General features: G+C 38.7%; 1 protein-coding gene across 1 annotated transcript in view; it reads right to left on the bottom strand.

Annotated features, from left to right (window-relative positions):
- Window positions 1–25450, bottom strand: part of LOC128871736 (translation initiation factor IF-2-like) — a 53655-nt gene extending 28205 nt beyond the window's left edge. The window contains exon 1 of the mRNA XM_054113752.1: window positions 25223–25450. Coding sequence (XP_053969727.1) covers window positions 25223–25450 — 228 coding nt within the window. The remainder of the gene's footprint in view (window positions 1–25222) is intronic.
- Between the last annotated feature and the right edge of the window lie 1443 nt (window positions 25451–26893).

Raw genomic sequence — 26893 nt, 5'->3', positions numbered from 1 at the left:
ATTCTTTCGAAATAGGCAGGATTGGATCGAGAGGAGAATTTGTACCGAAGCGTGCACTTCTGTCTTCACTGACGGTTCCAAGATGGATTCGGGATCGGGAGCACGGGTTTTCTCTAAATTAGCCAATTTATCTATCTCCTTTAAACTGCTGAATACTGCTAGTGTGTTTCAAGCAGAAGTCTTTGCGATCCTGCAGGAATGCAAAATGCTTAGGGAACGCGGGAGCGAGGGAGAAAGTAACATTTTCTTCGATAGTCAAGTCGCGATTAAGACTCTGACGACGCCATGGTGCAGAACGAAATTAGTAAACTCCTGCAAGGAGGAGATCAAATCTCTTGGGTGTGCAGGTAACATTTCTCTGATCTAGGTTCCCGAATATAGGAACATAGAGGGAAATCAAAGTGCTGATGAGCTTGCTGATGAGGGGACTGAATTGCCCTCAGAGACCTTCTACCCGACATCGGCATCCTCCTGACAGTTGTTAAAGGGGAACTGCACAAATTATTTCTCAGGAAAGCGCAGAAAAGATAGAGCTCCATTTCTTCATGTGCTATTTCGAAAACCCTTTTGCTACAGTACAATATACGAATGACTCTGAAAGTCCTTTGGATTCCTCGGCATTTAATTTCTAAACTCGTAGCTGTGTTTACCGGTCACTGGACGATCGGCACACACGCGAAAAAGCTAGGGTTACCTTTTAACACCCATTGCAGAAGCTGTGAGGACCTTTCATAGAAGGAGACTGTAGAGCACTTTCTCTGTAAATGTCAGGGTTTGGCAGCTAGACTACTAAGGTCACTGGGCGCTCCTTTCTTCGACAGCCTGGGGCAGTGCGCCAACCTAAATCCAATCAATCTCCTCCACTATATCAACAGCTCTGGCTGGCTGTAGATATCTGCCTGTTGGAGGTCTCATAATGGTATCAAAACGGTGCTTTAGTGCTACTTGAAGGGTGACAGGCTGACACTTCAACCATACTTTGCCTTAATGATAGCGCAGCTCATGCAGGATATTAGGGCATAAAACTGCAGTGATTTTTCTTACAAACAAACTGAGGCCTTTAATCAGTTACTGGTTTTAAATTAAAATAAGTAGTTAAGCTTACTAGGCTTTAAATTTTTATGGATTTACAAGTATAAGCTTGTCAACATATGTTGTCGTTGGGCTTCGGCGTAACTCTAATCTTGTGTTAAATATCAACGAAGCAGTAGCAAACACCAATAGGAAAAAGTATAGCGTGCTTTGTTTTGGTGCGAGAAAATTGTTTGTAAATGATTTAAGTCACAATAGTATGCAACTTTATGGCTATGAAGTGCCGTTATGTAAATTATAAAATATAGTATAAAATGTATATCAAAATCGTTTTTCAGTTGGTTGAATAATTACAAGAGTACGTTATAATGGACCCCACGTCTCCAAATTCATGTGACCACAAGAAAAATATAACTATTTTCATGATATTTAGTTTTGCTTTTCCACTACTTAAATCACCCTGTATTAGCACCAAAACCGACTGATATTCTTAACAAAGTTAATCCATAGCAAACACTTGGCAGCTATTGATACTCTGCATGGACGCCATTGCCGCGACAGAGTTGCATAGACTTTGAAGCTGGACAACCATATACTTAAATAATTAAGCTGCAGCACTAGTTGTTGCATTACGCTCCAAATATGCGGCAAGGCTAAGGCCCTGTCTGCTGTTGCCGCTAATGCTGCAGCTGAAGTGAGGAAGCGCATACCAACTAAACGCTAAGTCGAGGCTTAGGCAGTCGCTAACACTTGAACGCCATTGCCTTTGTGCCGGAAAGGTGTTTGGCGAGGCGAAGTGTAGGGCTGGCAGACTTGTTGAGTGGGTGGTGGTACGCATGGGTTGCTATCAAGTGTGCGGTGAAGGGTAACTGGCTGTCTGCAAATTGCAAGCAGCTGCGGCAACAGCAGCAGAAAAGGAGGGAGCGGGTAGCAACACTTAAATGGCTTCCTGCAATTGCGCCGAGCTTAGGCAAAAAAAAAAAGCCTAAAAAGCAAGTAGCCAAACACCCAGGCAGCGCTACTAACCATAAACCCACTATGAGGTAACTTCTAGAGGGCTGAGAGCTTGGCTTCTGTTTCTGTCTGCAGTTTCCTACATATAGAATACATACATATTTACACACATATGTATGTGCCTGCTCATTCATCCTCCTTTCTGTCTTTCTTTCATACCTTCCTACTTTACATTGCCTTTTAAGTCTTTTTATCGTTTGTATTTTCCGAGCGCTTTGTTCTCTGCTTTCTTCGGCACATTTCAACAAATGCAAGCTCACACCCATTCATCTTAGTACGAGTACTATAGTTAGTAAAGCCTTTTAATGGCACATATGCGATTATGTGCCGCTCAAAATAAAGTAAGTAACTCAGAGTTAGGACATTTATGTGGGTGGCGTGCCCATTATGCCATTGAATACCCAACTGTACGCTCTTCCTTTGCTGGAGCTAAGATGTCGAGCAGACTTTTCACGCTAAGGCTTTACATTCTGCACTTAAAACAATGCTGCTCCAAGTAACTCTTGGCATTTTGCTGATTTTTCATTCATCTTTGTTGTATTGTTGTTGCTTTATTCGAGTTAAATTTTTTGCGCCTCTGTTGTTTTATTTTTGTGTATGGCAAAAATTAATATTATTTTCATTATGCTTCCAACAATTGCATGATTGCCATTGAGTACCTTTTGTGTGTGTGTGTGTATACATATGGGCGCAAATATAATCGACCACCACATGTACATATACATACATACATATTTATACACATATACATACACTTTCACGAGTCATTCAACTTTTAGCTTCAATAGTGTCTGCTGTCACTAAGCGCGAAAGGCGCGAAATAATAAATAGAAGCTTAGAGTAAATAAAGCCTTTTCTGCTGTACTGAAGTACTGGAGGCTGCATATATGTGTACATGTATGTGTGTAAGTACGAGTACTATAATACTAATTATACATTTTAATTTCCCTCGCTAATATGCAGTATCAACATTTAATAAATTTGCAATATTTACTCAACTAATCAACTTAATAGATTTTTCGTAAAGCAGTAAGGAGTGAAATTGCAGAGTTGTTTATATTTACATTAAGTAACCCATTGAGACCATTTGTTCTGAAGAGTTACCCACATATAGGGTACCGAGCGCTTATTTTGAAGTTTGCGTCCAACAAATATTTTACGAGGGGTGCCTTTTATATTTCGGGATTAGGGAACAAAAACAAATTTTAATCATCGAAAATCACTTTATTGTTTTTCAAAATATTCTCCATGAAGATCTAAACATTTTTGCATGCGTTTGAACCAATTGTCGAAGCACTTTTGCCACTCTGAATGACGTACCTCCAAAACATGCATTCTGAATGCCGCAACCGCTTCTTCAGGTGTCGAAAAACGTTGACCTCTCAGTCTGTTTTTTACGTACGGGAATAAAAAGAAGTCATTCGGTGCCAAGTCAGTACTATACGGCGGATGACCCATTTATTCGAAGTTTTGGGTGCTCAAAATACAGTTGTTTGAGCCGATGTGTGAGAGCTCGCATTGCTCTGGGGAAGAGTGATCCGTCTTTGGCGATTGGTTTTCCTAATTTCTTGGAAGATAACTGGCAAACAAATGGTTGTGTACCACTCAGAATTTACTATTCTGCGTTGTTCTAGTGGTACGGTTGCGACATGTCCAGTTTTTCCGAAAAAACAGGCGACCATTTGCTTGCAAGTGCTTCGTGCGCGAACAACTTTTGTTGGATTTGACTCATCTTGAAACACCCATACCGTCGACTGCTGTTTACTTTCGGGCTCATACGCGTAAATCCATGATTCATCACCTGTCACGATGTCATAGACGTGTTTCGAAGCCCCGCGATCGTATTTTTTGAGCATTTCCTTCGACCAATCGACACGAGCCTTTTTTTGAGCGATTGACAAATTGTGTGGGATCCAACGCGAACAAATTTTTTTGACAGTCAAATGTTTATCCAATATTGAATGTATGCTGGTCCCACTAATGCCTAAGATTGTCTCAATCTCACGATAGGTCACATGACGATCTTGCAATATCAGTTCGCGCACAGCATCAATGGTTTTCGGAACAACAACTGATTTTTGACGACCTTCACGAAATTCGTCTTGGAGTGAACTACGACCACGATTGAATTCACCATACCATCGATAAACACTGCTTCTTGATGGAGCTTCATCGCCAAAAAATGAATTAAGTTCATCCATGCAATGTTGCTGAGTTAATCCACGTCGAAAGTTGTAAAAAATAATCGCACGAAAATGTTCACGATTTAGTTCCATTTTTGGATCGAGATGAATCTTTTAAGTTACTGTAAGCAACACAAATAGCGCTGGTATTTCAAAACGTTCTGAGTACGTAAAAGCCAAAAAATGTCAAACTTTGCGATACAGCTGTCAGTTGCCAGATTGCAACATCAGGGTTGCCAAATCCCGAAATATAAAAGGCACCCCAGTCTAGGGATATTTCGCTGATGTCAGTCGCAGGTTTAGGGATTGTACGGCCTATCCATTTTCACTTTCTATCGCGTATTTAAACCTCAACCGGCCTTTGTTCGCTTCGAGTGAGGAAATCGAGTGGTCTGGGCACCATATGCGCAGTATAGCTTTTAAACAGCGGTTTATAAAAGTTTGGAGCTATCCGCATGTCACTTTCTAATTCCCATGGTTTCAAAAAATGGATCGATTAAGCATGAAGCTGAAAACAAGAGGAGTTTCTCGGGTGTGAAATTAATAATGCAAACTACTTTTCTTTAATTTTGAGCAAAAATCTGCTGCGCAATTAATACTAATATAAAAAAAATTTCAACAAGGTGGCGCAAAATTATTCATAAGTTATTTTAAATAACTTTTTTATTAAATAAAAATATTTATTTTGAACTTTACGCGCTTGATTGGTTGTCTATTTGTACACTATAGACTGCTATTAGTTCAAAACTGTCTAATATGATTGACGCATATAGGACGCCATTTGTAAAAATTAGAAATCTTCCGATGGGGTTATAAATTTTGCTCTCAAACCTTTCAAGAGGTATAAAGGTCAACGCGCAAAATTCAGAGTATATTTATGAAGACTTGGAGTATTACCGCGTGCTGATAAAGAAACACAGTTTTAGCGTACTTATTGCTTTCTGATGGATAACAGAGGGCAGTAAGGATGAGTCGAAAAGTCTCATGTAGTCTCAGAGATTCTATTTTCAAAGACTCGGTTGTTCAGTCCGACTGAATTTGAGTAATGGCCGATGTTATAGTATATTGATTTTGAGATCTTCGGTCGCTTGCGGTTTATTGGTTGATTGCGGTCCGACTTCAGATAATTCTAAAGAAAAAGTGTAGCCGGATCAAATCACTTGATCTTGTTGGAACATTCATATTATACAAATTATTTATAAAAAAGTTGTATCATTTGCCTATGCTGTGCAATCGTCTATTCCTAGCTGATCTAGCATCCGTGATTAAAACTAAACAACAGAATTTGCAGACGCCGCCAATACAATATGGTTGTCACAAGATATTAGAAAATCATAAAGCAGTTTAAAAGTTTTACCAAAGAAAAACACATTCATAACGTGGTACAATGTAGGGATGCCAATTACGGTATTCCGAGATTTTGGTGTTTTTTTTTAACACAAGAAAAAACCACTCATAATTCTGTACAGTGTAGGGATGTGAATACCGGGAATACGGGAATAAAGAATTGTATATTATTACAGTAGAAATTTTAAGTTACCAATAAAAATTTACTGGTAATGCAAAGTGAATTTCATTATCAGTAAACAATTATTGATTATTGGTATTATTTTCAGTATTTAGTAAAATTTTATCAGTATGGCTTTAGACCTGGAAAGTCAACCATTGACCAAATATTCACAATACGACAAGTCTTGGAAAAAACCCATGAAAGGAGAATTGATACACACCATTTTTCGTTGACTTCAAAGCTGCATTCGACAGTACGAAAAGGAGTTAATATATCTGTATGCCGCGATGTCTGAATTTGGTATCCCCACAACACTAATACGGCATTTGCAAGATGACGTTGCTCAACACCAGAATTGCTCAGAATTGGGAAGGACTTCTACGAGCCGTTTGATATCAAACGAGGTTTCAGATAGGGTGATACGCTGTTGTGTGACTTTTCCAACTTGATGTTGGAGAGGATCGTGTGAGCCGCAGAACATAATCGCTCAGGCACATTTTTTATAAGAGCGTACAATTGTTGGCGTATGCCGATGATATCGATATCATCGTTTATTTAGGAACCAGCATTAACACCGATAACAATGTCAGCCTTCAAATCCAACGTAGAATCTCTCTTGCCAACAAGAGCTACTTTGGACTAAGTAGGCAACTGAGCAGTAAAGTCCTCTCTCGACGAACAAAATTAACACTCTACAAGACTCTCATCATGCCCGTCCTGACGTATGGCGCAGAAGCTTGGACGATGACAACATCCGATGAAGCGACGCTTGGAGTGTTCGAGAGAAAGATTCTGCGTAAGATTTTTCGACCTTTGCACGTTGGCAACGGCGAATATCGCAGACAATGGAACGATGAGCTGTATGGGCTTTACGACGACATAGACATAGCGGAGCGAATAAAGATCCAGCGGCTACGTTGGCTGGGTCATGCCATCCGAATGAATACTATCGCTCCGGCTCTGAAAGTATTCCATGTGGTACCACCTGGTGGTAGCAGAGGAAGAGGAAGGCCTCCAGATCAGGTGTAGAAGGACTTGGCATCACTTGGTGTGTCCAACTGGCACCGGTTAGCATGAGAAAAAGCGACTGGCGCGCTCTGTTAACCTCGGCCAAAATCGCGTAGGCAAAGAAGAGGTTTCGAAAATCCCAGATTTCCCAAACAATATTCATAATTTTGTTCCAGTTAACTGGTTGCAAAATAATGAGTACCCAAGTCATGGGGACTATCCCGGAATTTTTATTCCAGATTTCTCAGTCAAAATTGATTTTTTTGTCTTCCAGTTAACTGGTTGCTAAATAATGAGTACCTGGACCCCAGGGCTAATCCTGGAATTTTTATAACGAAATCCCGAAAACGCCGGGATCGTAAAAATCGAAAAAAATTTACATCCTTAGTACAGTGCTACCTTTTCACCCGATAAGGTACAGCAATTATCAGAGCGCACCGCACTTCCAATTTCTTGCAGCGCTCTCATAAGCCACAGCGGCTTTATATGATGGTAAATTTTCTCACACTGTACAAATGCATCGTTTCGATTTGAGCTGGTGCAACAAAAATATTTCCATTTATTCTGCGAACAATTGCACCCGTTACCATATTTAATTTTCCATCTAATGCAAGGACGTGCTTTATCAGTTGCATTCATTCGCTGCACGCACTCATGCACGCATGCACTTTGTCTACTGGAAATGTCTGCAACAATGTCTGTGCTGTCACCGATTTAACCCTGAATTATCGCGTGGGCATACATTGAAATGAGAAAATGCAAATGCAACAAACGTCACTCGAGTGTTTGAATGAATGGTAGTGCAAAAGCTGAGAGGGAGCGGAGTGACTGTGGAGCGAATAAAAGAGCAAGGCGTTGGAGGTACGCATATGGTGAGAAATGAATGAAATTCCACGCACGCATTCATTTCTTACCCCACTTTCAACTACTATTACAAATAAACAACTAGAAATTGCGTGCGAAAATGTTGTGTATACGCCGTGTTGGCCACTTTTACGCGTCTGCTCTAGCATTGATAAGAATGCGTATGCATAAAAGAGTGAAAACGTACTCACGTACATACTCGTATATGTAGTACGCAGTTGTGTTTAAGTGTGCGTATTCAATGCTTGACTTTTAAACATACATGCATATATACACTCTCGTGCATAGTCGGATATGTGCGTGCACTTAACATCTTTGCTATTTGCTTAAGGACGTGCGTAAGTGCAGTCTTTGCATGTCGTATAATTTCTTTGAAATGTCTGCGGCAATGCTTCTCGCCAGCGTAAATGTCAAGTTGGATGGGAGCACCTTTAAATGCAGTTCGTTCTGTGATATTTGCAACGTGTTTGCTATAGATGGTGGTTGTTTTTGTTTTTATGTTTTTGTTTTATGCGTTAAGTACTCTAAGTCGGCTTATTTTACAATTAAAAATATTTTCAAACGCACAACGACTTACAGACGACAACGACGCGTCGCCATACGTCATTTGCATTGTCTCAAGTGGTGAAGAAAAACTACTTGAATGAGAAAGAGAGCGTAGAGAGGTATCAAGGACAGATGTCACATACATACTATATATTTGTATGTAACAATGAGGGTTTAAGATTTATTCTATTTGAATTGCGAGTATGTGAAAATATTTCAGTTAGGAAAGCTATTGAAGTTAGTTTATTTTATCAATTAAGTATAAAAAAGTAAGAATCTGAAATATTATTTTGGTTAAAAAAAGCCTTCGTCTAGAGTATTGGACTTTTTCTGTGTATTGAGTTAGATTTTTTGGGAAGGAAAATCGAAAATAAATAAACATTAAATTTTTGTAATTGAAAGGTAAATAATTACTGCTTATTTGAGTTTGTTAAATGCTTCCCTCTACCAAATATTTTTAGTTTTTTATTAGCGATAGCCAATGGCATAAGCGCATACTTACATGGAAATAACTTTTAGGTACATAATTGGCAATGGGAGAAACAGGCAGTATGAAAATTGAAAGACTGTTCGAAAATCGAAACACATTTTTACAACTGACACATTATTTTTTAAAATAATTTCTTACTTTTCTAAAAATATGTGGCAGCACTAGTTAAAAATATTTTTAATTAAAGCTGGTTTAAGCAACTTTCATTTGATAACCACATTTTATACTAAAATAAAATTTGTGATAAATTGCTATTTATGCAATTCAAATCATGTGGCAACACTAGCTAAGCTATTTATATTTTATTTTATATTTATTACATTATTTATATTTCTTACATTCAATAGGAAAATCTTAGTACTCAAATTTGTAATGAAAATAAAATTTTGCAAAAAAATTAAGGTGGCAACACCTTAAAAACCATTATTATCGAAATCGATTTTTCTTAAAAATATTTTCCTTGATACCCATGCCAGTTTTTTTTTTAATCAGATGAGTTGGCCATTTGAGTTCTTGAGAGAAATATTCCGCGAATTATTTTTTAATCGATTTTTTAAAAGTGCCAAAAATGCATTGGAAATTAGTCTAATATAGCGTGGGCCATGTAAAATTTGCTTTTTGAATCGGCTATAAAAAAAACTAATCAATATTTTTTCAAACGTTTTTTTTTATTTTGAAGATTGAACATTGTCATTTATGAATAAAAAATAATATCGTTCAAATGACTGCCACGACTGGCTTTACAGTAGGCCATTCGATCAACCCAATTTTTAAGCACATTTTCGATTGTTTGGGCTCCAATTTCATGAATGGCAACTTCGATTTTGTGTTTTTAAGCATCAATCGTCTCTGGATGGTCCGCATAGCATTTGTCCTCGGCTCCCCACAAAAAATAGTCCAACGGGTTTAAATCACAGCTCCGAGGCGGCCTATTGATATCGGAATTTCGGCTGATTATTCGGTTTTCAAAAACGGTAGCCAAAAGTTCGAGTGTAACTTTGGCAGTGTGAAAAGTTGCACCCTCCTGTTAAAACCAAATGCCGTCCATGTCATCCTCTTCAATTTTTGGAAACAACTTGTTGAGCATGTCACGGTAACGCCGCCATTTACTGTAACCGCGGCTCCTCGCTCATTTGCGAAAAAAATGGCCCGATGATGCCGGCAGACCAAAAACCGCACCTAACAGTGACTCGTTGTGGATGCATTTGCTTCTCTACAGTAACGTGTGGGGTTTCTGTGCCCCAATTTTGCATATTGACGCAGCCACCGATGTGAAAATCGGAAAAGAAGAAGAAGACTCACCACTTTAGAAATAGGTTTTCAATATTTACCAATTTTGTTCAATCGTATAGCGTCCCATTTCGTAAATGTGAAACCTTTAAGTAAATTATGAACACATTTGACATGTCATTTGTGTTACCATTCTCAAAAAAATAAGTGGTTCAAAAAGCAAACGCTATATGGCCCACCCTGTATATATTGAATAATTAATAAGAAAACATATATTTTAAATATGAACACAATCGCTTCATGAATAAAATTTTTTGGAACCTTTCCATCCCATCAGCATCCACCAGGCATTATTATTTCTTTTTGGGTTGTTAAAAAATTCTACTCGTATGAACCAAATTAGACAGCAAACACGATATCTCAGAATATCTCGAACTCAATGCCATCTAAAATAGCAAACACATGTATATAAACGAGTATATGCTGAATTATTAGACATACACACATAGACGCGCCATAACTTAGAAATTAGTTGACCAATTCGATTCTCACAAACTTCATTGTGTGGGCTTATAATATTTTTTATACGCAAAATATTCAATAAACTAATACATTTTATCACCGCCGTTAGCTATAGTGGCTGAAGTTGTGGAGGTAATCGGCTCCGGCGAATTTGCCTTGATAACTTTTTGACTGCCCACATTTGTTTTCCTTCGAGTTTTTGCTTAACTTCTGCCCAAGCATTTTCAATAGGGTTGACATAAGACTTTGAAGGACAATTTAACATTTAAATCCCATTTTGAAGCACCTTTGACTTCGATGATTAGGATCGTTGTCGCCTTGTGAAATCTAAGGCTGGTGAAATCTTCCTAACATTTTCGCAGCTGACAGTATAATTCGTGTTGGTAAATTATATTTCTCAAAACTAAATTCGAATTGGAGTTAAACACAAATAATCGGTAGAATGCTTTTTCAGAGAAGTAGCCCGAATCATGAACCTTAACTGAATGCTTAACAATTCGTTGAGGTTTTCGATTATCAGCCGTACACCGGACCGACGTATGTAACTATTCGCCCAAAAGAAAGATTCGTTGGCGAATATTGAGTAGCCTAATTTCGTTCTGAATTTGCCTTAGCTCGCGCAATGTCTTTTTTCAATATGTGAATCAATCAATTTTGATCTTCTCACCTTGCTTTGGAGAGGTTTTCTTTTTCGGTCTCATCCGGGGAAGTTATCAACGTTCTTAACTTCGGTGTACCATTGCACCCATTTGTTTATGAACTCCTTCGAGCTCTTCAAATATTTTGCTGCAGATGCACGTGACATTAACTTCTTTTACGTACAACAATGAAAAAAAAAACTTTTTATTAATTTTAATAATTTAAAAAATGGCGCTGAAGGTGACCCTCCCGAAGAATTGAACCTGGACAGTGTTGTCCATTTTGACTATTCTATTTATCTGAAACACAAAAACCAAAAAGATCTTTATTCAGTATGTAGCTTCTCTGTAGCTTCTTGTTTCGAGATAAATGAGTTTAAAGTTTGAGGTACAGGAGCGCGCGGACCGCTCTCTACCTAGTTAAGGCTGTAGAAGCTATAATATTTCGAATTTCCGCATGAAAATTTCACAGTATATTCTTAAGATACTATACTTTCGAAATATCGAAAAAAACAAAAAATCCATTTTTTTAAATTTCAAGTCCGCCTGCTCCCCTTAAAGAGTTACACGGGTTTCGTCGGGTAAAAAAAGGCCTATTTTCAATATTTTTTTCTATGTAAAAAATTATTTATTTAATTCAAACTATTTCGGTCTTATAGATACATGCTTAAAGAATAATTTCTTAAATTTTCAAAAAACAAAAAATTAAAACTCCTCCATTGTGACGTCATATCCGCTGACCCCTCGAAAAAAAGGTGCATCCGCGTTGTCAGCATAACTCCTGACAGGCTCATCAAAAATGAAAAAACAAAAATTAGTGCTTTAGTTAAGACCATAAACTCGAGCTTGAACGAAGGAAAGAAAAAAAAGTAAAAATTGGAATTTTGGCAGACATTTTTGCAAAAAAATGAAAATTTCGGTCAAATTTGCTTGACATTTTGTTTTTTTCAAATAGTTGTAACTGAAAAAAAAAAAAAACTCCTTCATTCAAGCACGAGTAAATTGTGTTTCGAACGCCTGTGTAAAATTTCATCAAGATCGGTTGAATAGTTTTTGAGAACATTTGACAACCGACTTTGAAAACACGGTTCCGAGAAAAACGCGTTTAAAGTTTTGAGTAACAATAAAAGTGGCTTGGAGCGCACACATTCCAAAGGCTGTATCTCCGAATTTATTATTCGGATCGACTTGAAAATTTAGGATAATATTCCTGAGATGTTGCAGAAATTAATAAGAAAAAAAAAAAATTAAATCGATTTTTTTAACCAACGAAACCCCTGTAACCCCTTAAGGGGGGGGTAGGGTCACAAAATCGAAATTTTTTTTCTTCACTCATCTTATAGTAAATCATTTCAAGAATGTTGTGTCAAAATTTTAAGTGGATCGGGGCAGAACTCTCAAAGTTATAGCCTTTGTAGGCACTCTACCTCGAATGCGGAGCATCGATAATTTCTCAGAGTCATTTTTTCAAACGCGTTTTTCCCGAAACGACTTCTTAAAAGTCGGTGCCAATCACAACTCCGAAACTATTCAACCGATTCTTTTCAAATTTGGCACACGTTTTCTAAATCAAAAATACCTCCCCCCTACACTGTTTTTTTTTTATTTTTTTTTTTTAAGGTTGTTTTTCACTTACAAATATGGTGAAATTTTTCGCCAAAAATGCTCGTTTTACATTTTTTTGCCACCAAAACTACAAAAATGAAAAAAAAAAAATTTTATTAATGTAGGGGGGAGCATTACGTTATACTTTAACTGAAAAATTCGACTTTTTTAGTTACAGATGATTCTACGACGAATGCCGATTGGCACCGCAGAACACCTCTCGAAAAACATATCTCCAAAAAAACTCTGTCATGGGCTTATTTGTCAATATTTTATTATTAATATTTTTTAAAAACTTATTGAAAAGATGTACAATAACATGCAACTGATTTTATTAAAGTATCTTAAGCCATATTTCTGTAAAAAATTCAAAAAAAAAGTGTTTTTTTTTTAGCGCTAAACCCTACCCCCCCCTTAAGATATAAAGGCGCTAAATGATGGTATTGAGTGGAAACTATATAAAAACAAAGTGGCACACAATTAATAATCCAATTTTGTTTTTAAATAACTTTTTTACTAAATAAAAAAATAAAAATAATTTTGAGTGATGGAAATCTTTATTTAGGACTTTAGGCCTTGCATTGTCTGTTTGTTTGTATATTGCAGCTGTTTAGTTCACGAGTGTAATTTGCAAAAATTATAAATCGTCGGAGAGGGTGATTGATTTTGCGCCACTTTGTATTATCCAGGCAAACTTCTTACTAGATAACTGGACGTATTACATATTCGAATTCTAATTAATTTCATTCCCTTCGATTCTCCATAGACTTATGTAGATATGAAACTCATACGGACGTTCAATACTGACCTCTGTCTCAGGTGGCATTCATGTTGATTACTACTGGCTGTTAGCCTGCCGCCTAGCTGCCTTGCTGCCTGTTCTCTTAACTTAAATAAATATACTCGTCGAGTGTTATATATCAGAGTTAGCTAGTGAATCGAAATGATTTGTGTGAAATAAAATATAAAAAAGCCGGAGCATTTAACTTTATACCTTATATCGAAGTGCTAGTACCAAAGCTGTATTCAAATTAATATTTAAGTATACACACGAACATTAGAAATTCTGCTTTCCACAGTGTGCTAGTGATTTTCGCAGCATCAACAATTCGATGAGAAAGCCGATTGCCGATGCAAATGACATCAAGTGGGAGATTTTCATCGATTGATTAAAAAAAAGGACTAAAATTGATATTTCATTGAAATAAATATATGTAATATACTTTTACCTCCTGCCATATTGGTAAACGGTGACGGGGCGCATTATCCCTATGTTGACTCTTATAATTATATTCCACTGCAGCGCTAAGTCGTAAGGATGAACTCCGCTCTGCTGTGGCAGGATGAATATGCATGAATTTCTAACTGCCCCAGACTGCAGAACAACCGCATATTCAAGCAGTTATACATACACAAAACATATACACAAAAATAAAAATTAAAAAATCTTCAAACAGAGAAGTCAGAGTAGCAACTGTTAACTAAGGTATGGGTTTGAAATGCTCTTTAACGGCTTACATATGCGTGTGAATGTGTGTGTGCGCGCGAGTGTGTGGATGTGGAAGTTTGCGATGACAAACAAAGTACAAATAAAAAAACGCAATAAAACACACAAAACATAATAAAAATGTTTTAAAAATAAAATATGAAAAAAAAATAAAAATTGTAATCGAGCACATCTCAGGGCGAGTGCAAGTTTGCCCCTTTTTGCTGCATGGTGTTGCATGCTTCCACTGCAAATAGGTTGCATAAGTGTGCGCCTATGAGACATAAAACATCAGACAGTGACACACACACCTTCATATATAGCCACACACATGCATATATTGCACATTCAGCAAATTCAGAGTAGATGGTGCGGTGCTTGTCTGGCGTTGGGGGTTGGCGGCGCGTTTGGATGCGTTGCTGTGTGAATTGTGAAGAGAAGACATTTGGGCTCTCGAGTCGCTCGTCTTTGGTGACGTTGCACGTGCAACTGCACATCAACAGTAACAGCAACAACAAACAGAATACAATACCGTCTGGAGGCATACAGCTATGGGTGTGATGTGAGGGGTTGTTTGGCAGGGGTGTAAGATTGTGTTGCATTCGAGTATTATGTGCCAACATAAGAGTATTGCGACATAAGAATGAACTGCTTTGTTTTTGTAGTATTTTTTTGGGCCTCTCTTTTGATTAATTTTGCATTTTTATTTTCGGTCACACACTTTTTAAGGACTATCACACATATGCATACAATTTCATGCACTCATCTTCACTACATACATACACATATATATACAATGCACACACATCTACACATGAAGGCTTGGGAAATATTTACAGGGTAGAGTTATTTGAATTGAAGAAATTTTATAAGAATTCGGGATATATGACAGCAAGGCTTTCGGAATAATTAACCAAATTGAGAACGTTTATCTACAAGTATTATATCGTCTCAATACCAGGGCGATACCAAATCGAATTCATTGGTTATGCGTTTTAAAATAGTCCACCCGCATGGTGCCTATTTCTGCGAATTAAAAGAGATTTTTTAACCCACCGCTTAGATATCTTAAAATCCATCGAACTGTGGTGCCCCCAGATATTTTAACACTTTGCCACTCGCTAATGTTTTGCTGAAATTCTCTATAGACTGGCGATTTTAGACCCGAAAATTACTTTGGGAGGTGTGTAATAGAAATAACATTCATAAAAGTCCTCCACAAAAATGTTTTCCTCATCCATGACGAAAGCAAAACAAAATTATTAATTACTATGATTATTTAAACACTTTAATGAAACACTTCGAAATAAAACCCGAACTGAAAACTTTCTTAGAAACGCAATGGATAATGTTCAAAAGCAGTACAAAATACCATACATATACCGTATAAAATTATTTAATTGCTTATTGTTTTTGTTCATGAATCCTGCTCATCACCAAAATGGGAAGCCTCATTCCCGGTCACAAACAAATAGCTGATGAAAGTTAAAAATCTCCTTCCCGGGCGTCAATGTGTTCAGTGTGTTTTGAATTAGGCCCCACTGGGCTATGCCTCGTTGGCACGCCTATCATATCTCTTCGTGTTAGTCATAGTATAAATCGAGTACGACTGTGATCGTCATGTTTACACCTGATCTTAGCATTACTAGGGCATTATAGTGATCTTAGCATTAGCATTGCAAGGGGACATACACTCCCATCTTGTCCCACATTTTCTCATCATGTTTTAGTCTAGTTCCTAACATAATATTCTAAGTCACTGGGAGCCAAATCTGAATACGGTGGATGTGGGAGCAATTCGAAGTTCAATTCATATAGTTTTGCCATTGCTGAGAATCATCAATACGTTCTTGTTTTTGGTGAATCGTGAGTAAAAGCGGCACCCACTTTGAACAGAGCTAACCACGAGGTATTCTTCCCATCAAGAAGCAATTCTAGATCGATATTCTTTTGGATCCATTGTTTTGTTTCCATAGCGTCACTCTTAGCACAATAACACTTGAACTAATGAATAGAACATCATGTACAGCTGCCGTTTGAAGGTTAATACAAACTGAAAAAGAGGCATTCACCACTATCGCATCTATGTGTTAGGCCGGTACTTTTCAGCCCATGTTTTAAAAGTTGCCAGCATGTTTGGAGTTGGTCCCAGTAGTATCACAAGCTGGGTCTGCTGCCTTTCTAATTGCGAAAACCTCAGCCTGCAATGTACTGCAGTGATCTGCCAGCTTATACGTTAACCTTAGGTCTAAATCTGGACAGTTTATCCCAGCGCCTACTCCACAAGCCTTTTAAAACCGCCCGTGTAAACGTTAAGTGTATCGCGTTTGGAGCTTAAGCTCTTACATCATGCTTTTTTTATTGTTTTCATATATATTTCTTATCAATTCTTAAATATAATTTAATTCTCCACACAGTGTTTACATAGTGAATCCATAAAAATATATTCTTTTGCCAGGCTTTTCAGTAAGGAACTTCAAATTGTCCTATCACTGCAGAGTTGAATAGCACTCGTGGCTAAACTTTTGTCTACAAAAAACACATATATATCTTATTCTAATGAGAGCTACAGATTTTCGCCTACACATATTTTCCATAGACCTTTTGGCCCATGTATCCTGCCCATAAGGGTTGATGCCATATTTATGAGCTGCTCTACAGCAGAAGTAAATTTAAAATTGATTGCCGCATATCCTTTACTACAGCCATTTTAAAACTACAAAATCAAATAATTAAGCCTCATAGCTTAGTGTAATACGAAACATGTGTTTGCAAACTAATTTCCTCAATCCAAATTAAACTTTGGCATAACTACTTACCTCCGCTGCTAGCATGAAACTATATGCATATGCATGTGTACGCACGAGTATGTGTACATATTCTCGCACCACATTTCATCCTTCATCCACATGACTTTTCTCACCATTCGAAAAAGACACACGCCTTCTACTCTCAATTGAAATACTTTCACGTCCTCGTGAAAGCACTTTAAATGTAACCGAACTTTGAATTTGATGTAAGGTAGACGCCTTAACCCCCTCTACCCCTTAAAGCGGCTAACACGCTACCACTTTTAGCTTCCCTAAAATGTTTCCGCCTATTTCCATTTTGGGGCAATAACACAAAACATATAAAAAATAGGTGAAAATGCAGGTCTACAAAAACAAAAGAAAAGGCTAAAAAACAACAACAACAAATGAGCTTGTGACGCTAAGCATGTTGCTGTATCACTGCTTACCAGGCGCCTTCCTCTGTTTTGCGTTCTCTGTCGCCTCTTGTAGGCTACTGGTCGCCTTAGCGTCATATTGCCTTAGACGTCAAACCCTGCAAATACATACACACACATATAGAAAGTCAGTGTGGCAGTCATCTGCAGCTAAAATGGATGCGTTGCGCTGTTTATCTAAGTTGTCGACATCTCCTCTAAGTTTTGGCGCTCGTATTGTTGCTGTTGTTGTTGTTTTTGTTAGGCATACATGAATTTGAGTTTTTGCTGCACTATGTTGTTTCCGCTCATCTGCAACGCCATCAGCCATATGAAAATCCAAATCTTTGCCGATCATAAGTCGACGTCATTTGTCGCTCAACGTTATCATCGTCGCCTTCGTCATCATAACAGTCGTCGCACTGTTTTGGTCGTCATCAGATTTTACATTAACTTCGTCAACGTCGTCAGCAATTTGTTTGCAGCCTATTTGTGTAGCTACCAGGCCTTTGCTCTGCATTCGCTAAACTTTGCCATTACGTTTGCTGCAAGTAAATAAATCCTTGGCGAAGAAACAGAGAAACGAGGACGATGCGGTTGCATATGTTGTGAGCTATGCCAACAAAAACGGGTTTGTCGCTGACGTTGGCTGGTTGGTTGGTTGTGTTGACGTTCTCACGCGTTGTATCCTAGTCGTTGAGTCAGCTGTTATTCTTGCCAGTGACATTTTTTTTGCCGTTGCTGTTTGCACTGGTGTTGGTATTGCTTGCTATATGTAGGTGTTTATGCTGGTGTTGGTGTTGGTGTAACTGGTGGTGTTGTTGCATATGTGTGACGTTGCTGATGACGTTGGATTTTTGGTATGCGAAGCATGTTGTTGTTGCTGTTGCTGTTTTTGTGCATTTTTCGTTTTCTTCTCAATTTACACTCGAAAGTATCTGCATATAAAAGTAAGCATGGGCACATGGGAGTAATATATGCATGGTGTTACTTGGCATGCACCCTATACACGATCTTACTGAGAAACTAAGCACCAATATTTTCGATGCCATCCCAGACCCAGAATAATAATTATTTGAGGATTGGGACTTAAAGGTGTCATCGGAATTTCCGAAAAAAATATGAAAGTTCATTCGTAATAATTGCACAGAAAGAAATCTTTTTTAGTTATCGATAACTACAAAATAAATAATCCAATTTTCCCTTTGAAGTACTTTTTTACTAATTAAAAAAATTAATAATTTTAAATTTAGCGTTCTAAACTAACGGTATTACTCAAAAAACAAGGTGATTTGCGTAGACAACATAAAACTACAGCAACAAATCTACTTATTCGAAAAATACTGATGGCTTGTGGAAAGATTTTTATAATTTCAGACTCAATATAAAAGCTTTTGAAAACTTAAAACAACTTATTTCGCTCATAAAATTTATACAAAGGTTTTTAAATTTGAGTTTCTAGATAAAAGTTTCTGAAGGCCTAATTTTTTCGCATTCATTATGATAAGCGGCCTCGGTAGTCTAGTGCAAGTGCACTAATTTGCCATCCCAGAGGTTGTGGGTTCGAGTCCCACATAAAAATACGGTTCTCGCACTCTCCCAAATTTACTTACTTTCCCTTTTTCTACAAAAAAAAAAAAACATATTTCATTCCTCGACCGCAAAAACTTAACCTTTCCATCCTTATTCCCGCACAATAGTCAAAGCATTATTTGCACTGTGGATTTTAAAACAAGCAAAAATAAAGAAAAACACACAGTTACACATTGCATCAGTGGCGTCAGCAAGAGAAAGCGGGCAATCGCGGTAATAGCGCAGACACATCAAATTTAGCAAAGTTCTCAACCATCTGTGCGATCCTTATGGCAGAAATATGTGAAACGCAGATAGTGCTCCAAGCAGCAAGAAGGCGTTGTTCCTAAGCAACGACAGGTGAGCATTCCCACTATTTAGGGCTGGTAGCGACAGGCTAATCACCTACCCCGTCAGAAATCAAAATAGATTAACGAAACCAACGCAAGACTGAGTCTTGTCGAAGCCCTATGCTCGCGAGAGGAGTGAAGAAGGAAAATAAAATTTGTTATAATGAAGCTTCTTATATAATTTTAAATAATTTTATATATATATATTAATATATATATATAATTGGCGCGGACACCCTTTTTGGGTGTTTGGCCGTGCTCCTCCTCCTATTTGTGGTGTGTGTCTTGATGTTGTTCCACAAATGGAGCGACCTACAGTTTCAAGCCGACTCCGAACGGCAGATATTTTTATTTATTTATGAGGAGCTTTTTCATGGCAGAAATACACTCGGAGGTTTGCCATTGCCTGCCGAGGGGCGACCACTATTAGAAAAATGTTTTTCTTAATTTTGGTGTTTCACCGAGATTCGAACCAACTTTGAATTCCGAATGGTAGTCACGCACCAACCCATTCGGCTACGGCGGCCGCCTATATAATTTTAGACTCAAATAATAGTTAACAAACATTTACATTTTTTTCTTACTTATAAATATAATTATTGTTTTTCTTAATATATTATAATTATTTCTCTGGAAAAGAGATGTTTTTTGCGTGACATTGAAGGCTTTGTTTATTTAGCATATTTGAATTGATCTCCCTATCTACACCTACACCATATTTTCCCATAACTTTTTAGCTCAAGTAGCTCCACTCGTCAGCCTTGAATTCAAACGTAGAGCCTTCTCAACAGTGTTACTTTGGACTGAGCAGACAATTGAACAGTAAAGTTCTTTTTTCCTTTTTTTATTTATAAACATTATTAGGGATGTTTATGAAAGAGAGTTTTGAGTTACCTGAATTATTTTAAAAATATTTATAAATTTTATTGAACCCTACCAGAGCTCGTGTGATGAGCGCATTAAGGGAATTCTTATAAAACTAAATTGCAAAATAATATTATACAATTACAAAACGCTTTATAAGAAATGTTAAGAGAAATCTTTTCAGAGAAGGAGGGGCAATCCTTAGTACCACTCCATAGTGAAGCATAGGACCACAACTAAGGTATCTGCTAATTCTGTAGGCGCGTAATATTGAATCCGGGTTATATTTCTAGTTCTGAAGCGAAACATAGTTTCTATAATACGAACAGAGTGTAGTTTTCAGTCCAACAGTGCATTACTTGAATAGTTTGACAGGAAAAAACCGGTTCCACCTTGCAAAGTTGTAGGTTGTTCTGAGCTTACCAAAGTCAGCCCATCTCAATTCCGATAAGCCAAGGATATGTAAATTATAATTTGAGCACTCTTTGCATAGTTACGCTAGTTTCAAGTTTCCCAAAAGAGTTCTGACATTTCAAGTTCCATTCGTATTCTTTGTATTGTTGTGGTTCAGTTAGGCTACGCATCCGAGTCTGCTACTGGGGCTGCCAGCTTAGGCCTGCGGACCTGCTGTACTGCTTTAAAGGCCGCCACTAACCTGGAGCCAAACACCTACCTGGGGAATTTTCGGCTGCTAAAGAGGCCACGAGACTAAGAGTTGTCGATTTTGAAAGTTATACCGTTGGCCTCTTAGTTCATCTGCTGCAATCGTTTTCTGACAAAGGAATACAAATATGTTGTGGTCGCTAAGAGTAGATACATACCCTAAGCCAAGTTTAGCCCACGAGTCGATATGGTTTTCCAGGATGTGGCGCAGGGAGCTAGAGGCGGATAGTTAGGTTTTCGGGGAGAACCTGGTCCTTTCAACGACCGCGTACAATACGAGGTCCGACTGCTTACGCAATTAGGTGCTATCTCTACTTTCTACCCTATATTCCAGTATGGGGGAATGGGGACATGAAAATTAATGATATCCAAAGTCAATGAAAACTTCTTAACGTGTTCAATTCGATTAATATGACAGATGACGCAATTAAGAAAATGTGTAATGACGATTTGTGTGATTTATTTTTAAAAAATTAGTAATGGAATTAAGTTCATATCAAGAAACAGATATATAATACATTTCCAAGCCTATCAAAAATTTGTGTTCTAATAAAAAAGTCACCGAAGATGAATATATATATTGGGTTGAGGAAAAAGTAATGTCGTATTTTGTCAATTGAGCGCGACATTTAAACATATCTTGCGTTGTCATCGGGGCACACTAAACGGCGATTTGAAGACGACAATCTGTACCACAAGTGTCTCTTTGACAGTGTTGTGATCGTACGTTTCAGTCTTAAGTTATAGCGCGTCAAAGATGGAGTCCACCAAGCAAGAAATTCGTCATATTTTACGTTTTTACTACTTTAGAGGTAAAAATGCAACGAAGGCGGCGTCAAAAATTTGTGAAGTTTATGGGCCTGATACTGTAACGATTCGCACAGCACAGCGTTGGTTCGATCGATTTCTTTCTGGTGTCGAAGATGCACCCCATACTGGTAAGCCAATCGTCGTAGAGACTGATAAAATCGTTGAAAGTATCCAAAGAGACCGGCATGTGAGCATTCGCTCGATTAGTCAGGAACTAGGTGTAGACCACAAAACCGTTTTGAACCATTTGCAGAAGATTGGATTCCAAAAAAAGCTGGATGTTTGGGTGCCACACGTGTTGACGCAAAAAAACCAAACCATTGCCAAGCCCGGATTGACCGCCAGGAAGGTTTTGCTGTGTGTGTGGTGGGATTGGAAGGGAATTATCCACTATGAGCTGCTCAACTATGGCCAGACCCTTAATTCGGTTCTCTACTGTGAGCAACTTGACCATTTGAAGCAGGCGATTGACCAGAAGCGGCCAGAATTGGTCAATAGGGATGGTGTTGTGTTCCACCAGGACAACGCTTGTCCTCACTCATCTTTGATGACCTGCCAGAAGCTACGGGAGCTCGGATGGGATGTCCTATCGCACCCACCATATAGTCTGGACCTGGCACCAAATGACTATCATTTCTTCTGGTCCATGCAAAACGCCCTTGGTGATACCAAGTTGGCCTCAAAAGAGGCTTGCGAAAACTGGTTGTCTGAGTTTTTTGCAAATAAGGAGGGGCGGTTTTATAAAGGGGGGATAATGAAGTTGCCTTCTAAATGGCAACAAGTTTGCGAACAAAACGGGGCATATTTGACTTGAATCGGATAATTCTAAGTACGTTACGACATTTCCTCTTCCTATTTGTGGTGTGCGTCTTGATGTTGTTCCACAAATGGAGGGACCTACAATTTTAAGCCGACTCCGAACGGCAGATATTTTTATGAGGAGCTTTTTCATGGCAAAAATACACTCGGAGGTTTGCCATTGTCTGCCGAGGGGCGGCCGCTATTAGAAAAATGTTTTTCTTAATTTTTGTGTTTCACCGAGATTTGAACTTACGTTCTCTCTGTGAATTCCGAATGGTAGTCACGCACCAACCCATTCGGGTTTAAATTTATAAATTTCTCAATACTCAAAGATCTACTAAGGACGATGCCAAGTATAATCGGTGTCTGTAGTGATAGCCATGCTGTTTTAAGGGTCTTAGAAATAGCTTGCACCTCTTCAAAACTTCTGCACGGATATAAGTTGTGTTTTAAGGTGGAATGAGCTTGAACTTATGTTGTTGCTGTGATGTTCAAGGCAACAAACCAGGTAATGAATTGGCGACATTTGGTTCCTCGGTGTGTCCAATTGAAATTTTAAGTCGACTGCGGGTAGAGTCGAGGACATCAAGACTTTCAGTAATAAATCTCATGGTAACCTTAAAACAACCAAGTGTTTTATGAAAAATTCTCACTGGGTGGAAGCAAAATCCCTTCTTCCACAGAGCAGGAGTGAGCTACGACATACAGGACGACAGAGCAGGACGACATACGGTCACCATATCCATCATCAACATTCCGCTGGGTACATTTGGTTTGCTGGATGAAGATAGTACAAAACATTTTCTCTGTCACTATATGGCTTTCGCCAGACTTGGAGTGTACACTTTTGTGTCGGATGTATTGAGAATGGACGAGCTACATTCTCTATCCCTTAACAAACTGGGGGATCGGGGAATTTGCAGAGGAGTATTGAATCTGCACCACGCTTGTCTCAGCCTATCTTTTAATTCCTATCACTTGGCCTTAAGCACAATGAGCAATTCTGCCTGAGTACTTGAAAAAAAAAACCGGCCAATCACAATTCTATTCCATTCCAAGGACTTCGCTGATATCTAAAAGTCGATTAAAATTTTATTAGGGAAAAATATATAAATTGGAGCAAATTTAACGACATTTTGAAGAAGAAGTCTTGTACTTTGAGGAGGTATACATGACTTTTCTAGAAAAAAGGAAATCGCGATGCTACATAACCTCAAATATATATAGGCCAAAATCGTATCTCAAAAACTGAGCCACCAGACTAAAACTGTAAGACTTCAAGAGCAATTGAAACAAGAATAGCTGTACTTTAAGTGCTGCGTATGGGTTTTATTGCAGAAAAAGAAGAGATCGTGATGCTACATAGTCTCAAAGTCTCTCGCCGGCCTTCGTAGCCGAATGGATTGGTGCGTGACTCAGAGAGAACGTTGGAAGAAGAAGGTTTTTTCTAAACTGGTCGCCCCTCGGCAGGCAATGGCAAACCTCCCAGTGTATTTCTGCCATGAAAAAGCTCTCCATAAAAAATATCTGCCGTTCGCAGTCGGCTTAAAACTGTAGGTCCCTCAATTTGTGGAAGAACATCAACACGTACACCCCAAATAAGAGGAGGAGCTCGGCCAAACACTCAGAAAAGGGTGTACGCTCCAATTTTATATATATGTAGTTGAATGCTGTTTATAAGGAGGCTGCACGTTTGCTTTGTAGTTGCAAGCCCCTGTGTAATTTAAGTTTTGCTTTTATTCCGGTAATTTGTGTGTATTGTGAGCTAATTCTCCGTTTATTTTTGAGTTTCGTTATTCAATTTTGCACTTTTCCTTTCGACACTTCACCTTTGAACCTTTTTCGATGCCTCTTACGCGTACGTTACACGTCATACAAACAAACAGCATAACTCGTTGAATATGGAAATATAGAAAATAAATAATGGAAATACCTATAAAGTTAGTGGTTCGAGTGGCACAATCCGCTTGCCACATGTAGGGTGCTTTGCTAACAAGCGATTCGTGTTGCATTTAATAATTCTGCCAACCACTCACTTTTTCCTTGCACCGCCGTTACCGTTACCGCTAACGCTACTGCATTGCTTTTATTTTTATTTTGCTTTTGGTTTAATTTTTATTTGTTTGCTGGTCGGCCGGTGTTTTTATTTTCATTCATGCTCTTTTTGTTTTGTTTTTATTGCCAGCCAAGCACTTCATTTGCTTCACAAGTCATTCATGTTTCAATGACGTCGTCGTCGACGTTCGCATTCGGTGTTGGCTGCGCTGAGTTGGTGCCTAGACTGTTGTTGTGGTCTCTTTAAAGGCAGCCATACATATGTATGTATGCGTGCAAAGCTGCCACTCATACACGCGCGCGCTCACACCGACCGTCTCGTACACCTCGATAAAAATGCACTCTACGTGCAATTTGCAAGAGCCCATTTGCAGAGCGCGCAAACTTGCCCCGCTCCCTTGTTTGTTAGGGCTGCTCGCCTTTCATTCATTACACTCAACCCCGTTTTTCTGAAGCGTACGCTATTTGTTTAGGCGCACTTTGTCATTGCAGAGCGGTAACTGTGGCCATTGAATTGCTGCGGCTCTTACCGTATTACCGTACGAGCCCCTCTCCCACCGTTTTATAGTTGTTGTGGTATCACTTACAACCTGATACGAACAAGCGTGTAGCCAATATTGCCACCTTTTTTTATATTGCCGTGCCGTGTGCCTAGTTATTTGTGACTGACTGCATCGCATCGATGTATGAGTGAGCTCATGTGATATGTATGTATGTATGGAAATACGTGTGGGTGTGTGTGGGAATATAGCTCGCCCGCCACATTTGTTTTACCGGCAGCGCGCTGCACACATCTTCTTGTCGCTCACGCTGCGCAGACTTTAAAGCGGAATCAGCCGGTGCTAACGTTGACGTTGGCGTTGGCGTTGGCTTTGTGGCAGACTTGCTGCCACCAACTTTCTGGCTCCGCGGCAGGCAACCGGCCGGCCTGCCACACAGTTTGCCGGCGTGCTTCGCATACTTTGGTTGCATTTTTTTCGCATAGTCGTCATCATCGTTCATCTTCAAAGTCGTTATCAACACCGGCGTGCTAAGCTTTCATAGAGCCAACAAAAAACAACAAACGTTCCACAAGCCGCACATATCCGCTTTCTCATTCGCAAAATCGCAATTGCATTTGAGTTCGTGTTTTGCGCCGTGCGTCTTATTTTGTTTTTCGAATCGCTTTCGGTTGCCATTTTTTTGGCTTTAGCGCGGTTTGATTTTGTGGTCGCTTTACTTATGTGTGTCTGTATGTATGTATTTGGATTAGCGTGAGCGCGTGAGTTTGTATTACCACATGCTGAATGCCACATGCCACATACGTATAGCATCATCCTGTAATCAAGTTGTCTCCAAGTTTTGATTTATAGTCGTACTTCGTTCGCGCGCGCGATTGCTGGGCCAAAGGCTGGCTACCTCTGCTTCTTCATTTTTCGTGTATAAACCTGTATTATTTCCCGCAGTGCTCGTTTTGTTGTTATTAACATTGTTTTGGTTCATTTGAGGCATTTGTTGAGCTTTCGAAAAAATACTGCAGTGTTTTTTTTAAGTGAATTCCAGTGAACAGGTCACAACCGCTGGACGTTTGTATCAAAACCAAAATCTTACGTAAAACAGCAAAAAAAATTAAACAAAAACAAAAAAATTGTGCCTACAAGTTGCTAAGGTTGTATGTTATACCCTCAATGTAACCGGGATTAAATTAATTGGAAGTAAATTTTTCGAAATCTTAGGCCACGGAAATCTTTAAAGAAAATACAAGAACAAATAGTTTTCGAGTAAGGACGATGTTGAAATGAAATAAAACAAGCTGTATGAGAAGTTTTAAGGAAAACTTATTTTTTATTTTATTTTTAAAGAGCCCATCATTTAAATACCCGCCGGAGCCACGCCACTTAGCGCGATTCTGTCTTCTATGTCCATATTTTCTAATTTGGGTTAAAATTAATGTATTACGATCACTCCGTAGTTGTCGTCACTGACGGTTATGTCCTCAGCCACGGTGGTTTCGGGGGCGTGAAATCCGCATCAAGTAATTTACACCCAAAGCAATTCGTGTGAGTTGGAGTCGTCCAGTACTGCAGTAACTTTGTTCATAAATCTCCAAGTCATCCATCCGAAAATGCGCGTCGTCGCTACAGATGATTTTTCGATAAAAACTGGCATTCCATCGCAAACACTTCAAAGCCTTGCCAGCTAACAAACTGCAGCCAATTGGATCATGAGCAAATACAGGTCAAAAGCTCCGATACAAATATTGTCAAGTTGAATTTTCCCAAAAGCCGAATTCTTGTGCATGACATGGAATTTACTTTTTCACGGGGGCCACCTCAGCTGACTAGGTTTTTACGTGACCACTTGGGTAGTCTTGGGTGCGATAAGTAGGATATATAAGTAGTATGCAAATGTAACACGAAATGACGGAAATATCTATTTCTAATAGGAATGCATTTTTTATCGGCT

This window comes from Anastrepha ludens, chromosome 2 (assembly GCF_028408465.1).
Source record: "Anastrepha ludens isolate Willacy chromosome 2, idAnaLude1.1, whole genome shotgun sequence".
Taxonomy (NCBI): domain Eukaryota; kingdom Metazoa; phylum Arthropoda; class Insecta; order Diptera; family Tephritidae; genus Anastrepha; species Anastrepha ludens.
This window is presented reverse-complemented; position numbering and strand designations above follow the sequence as displayed.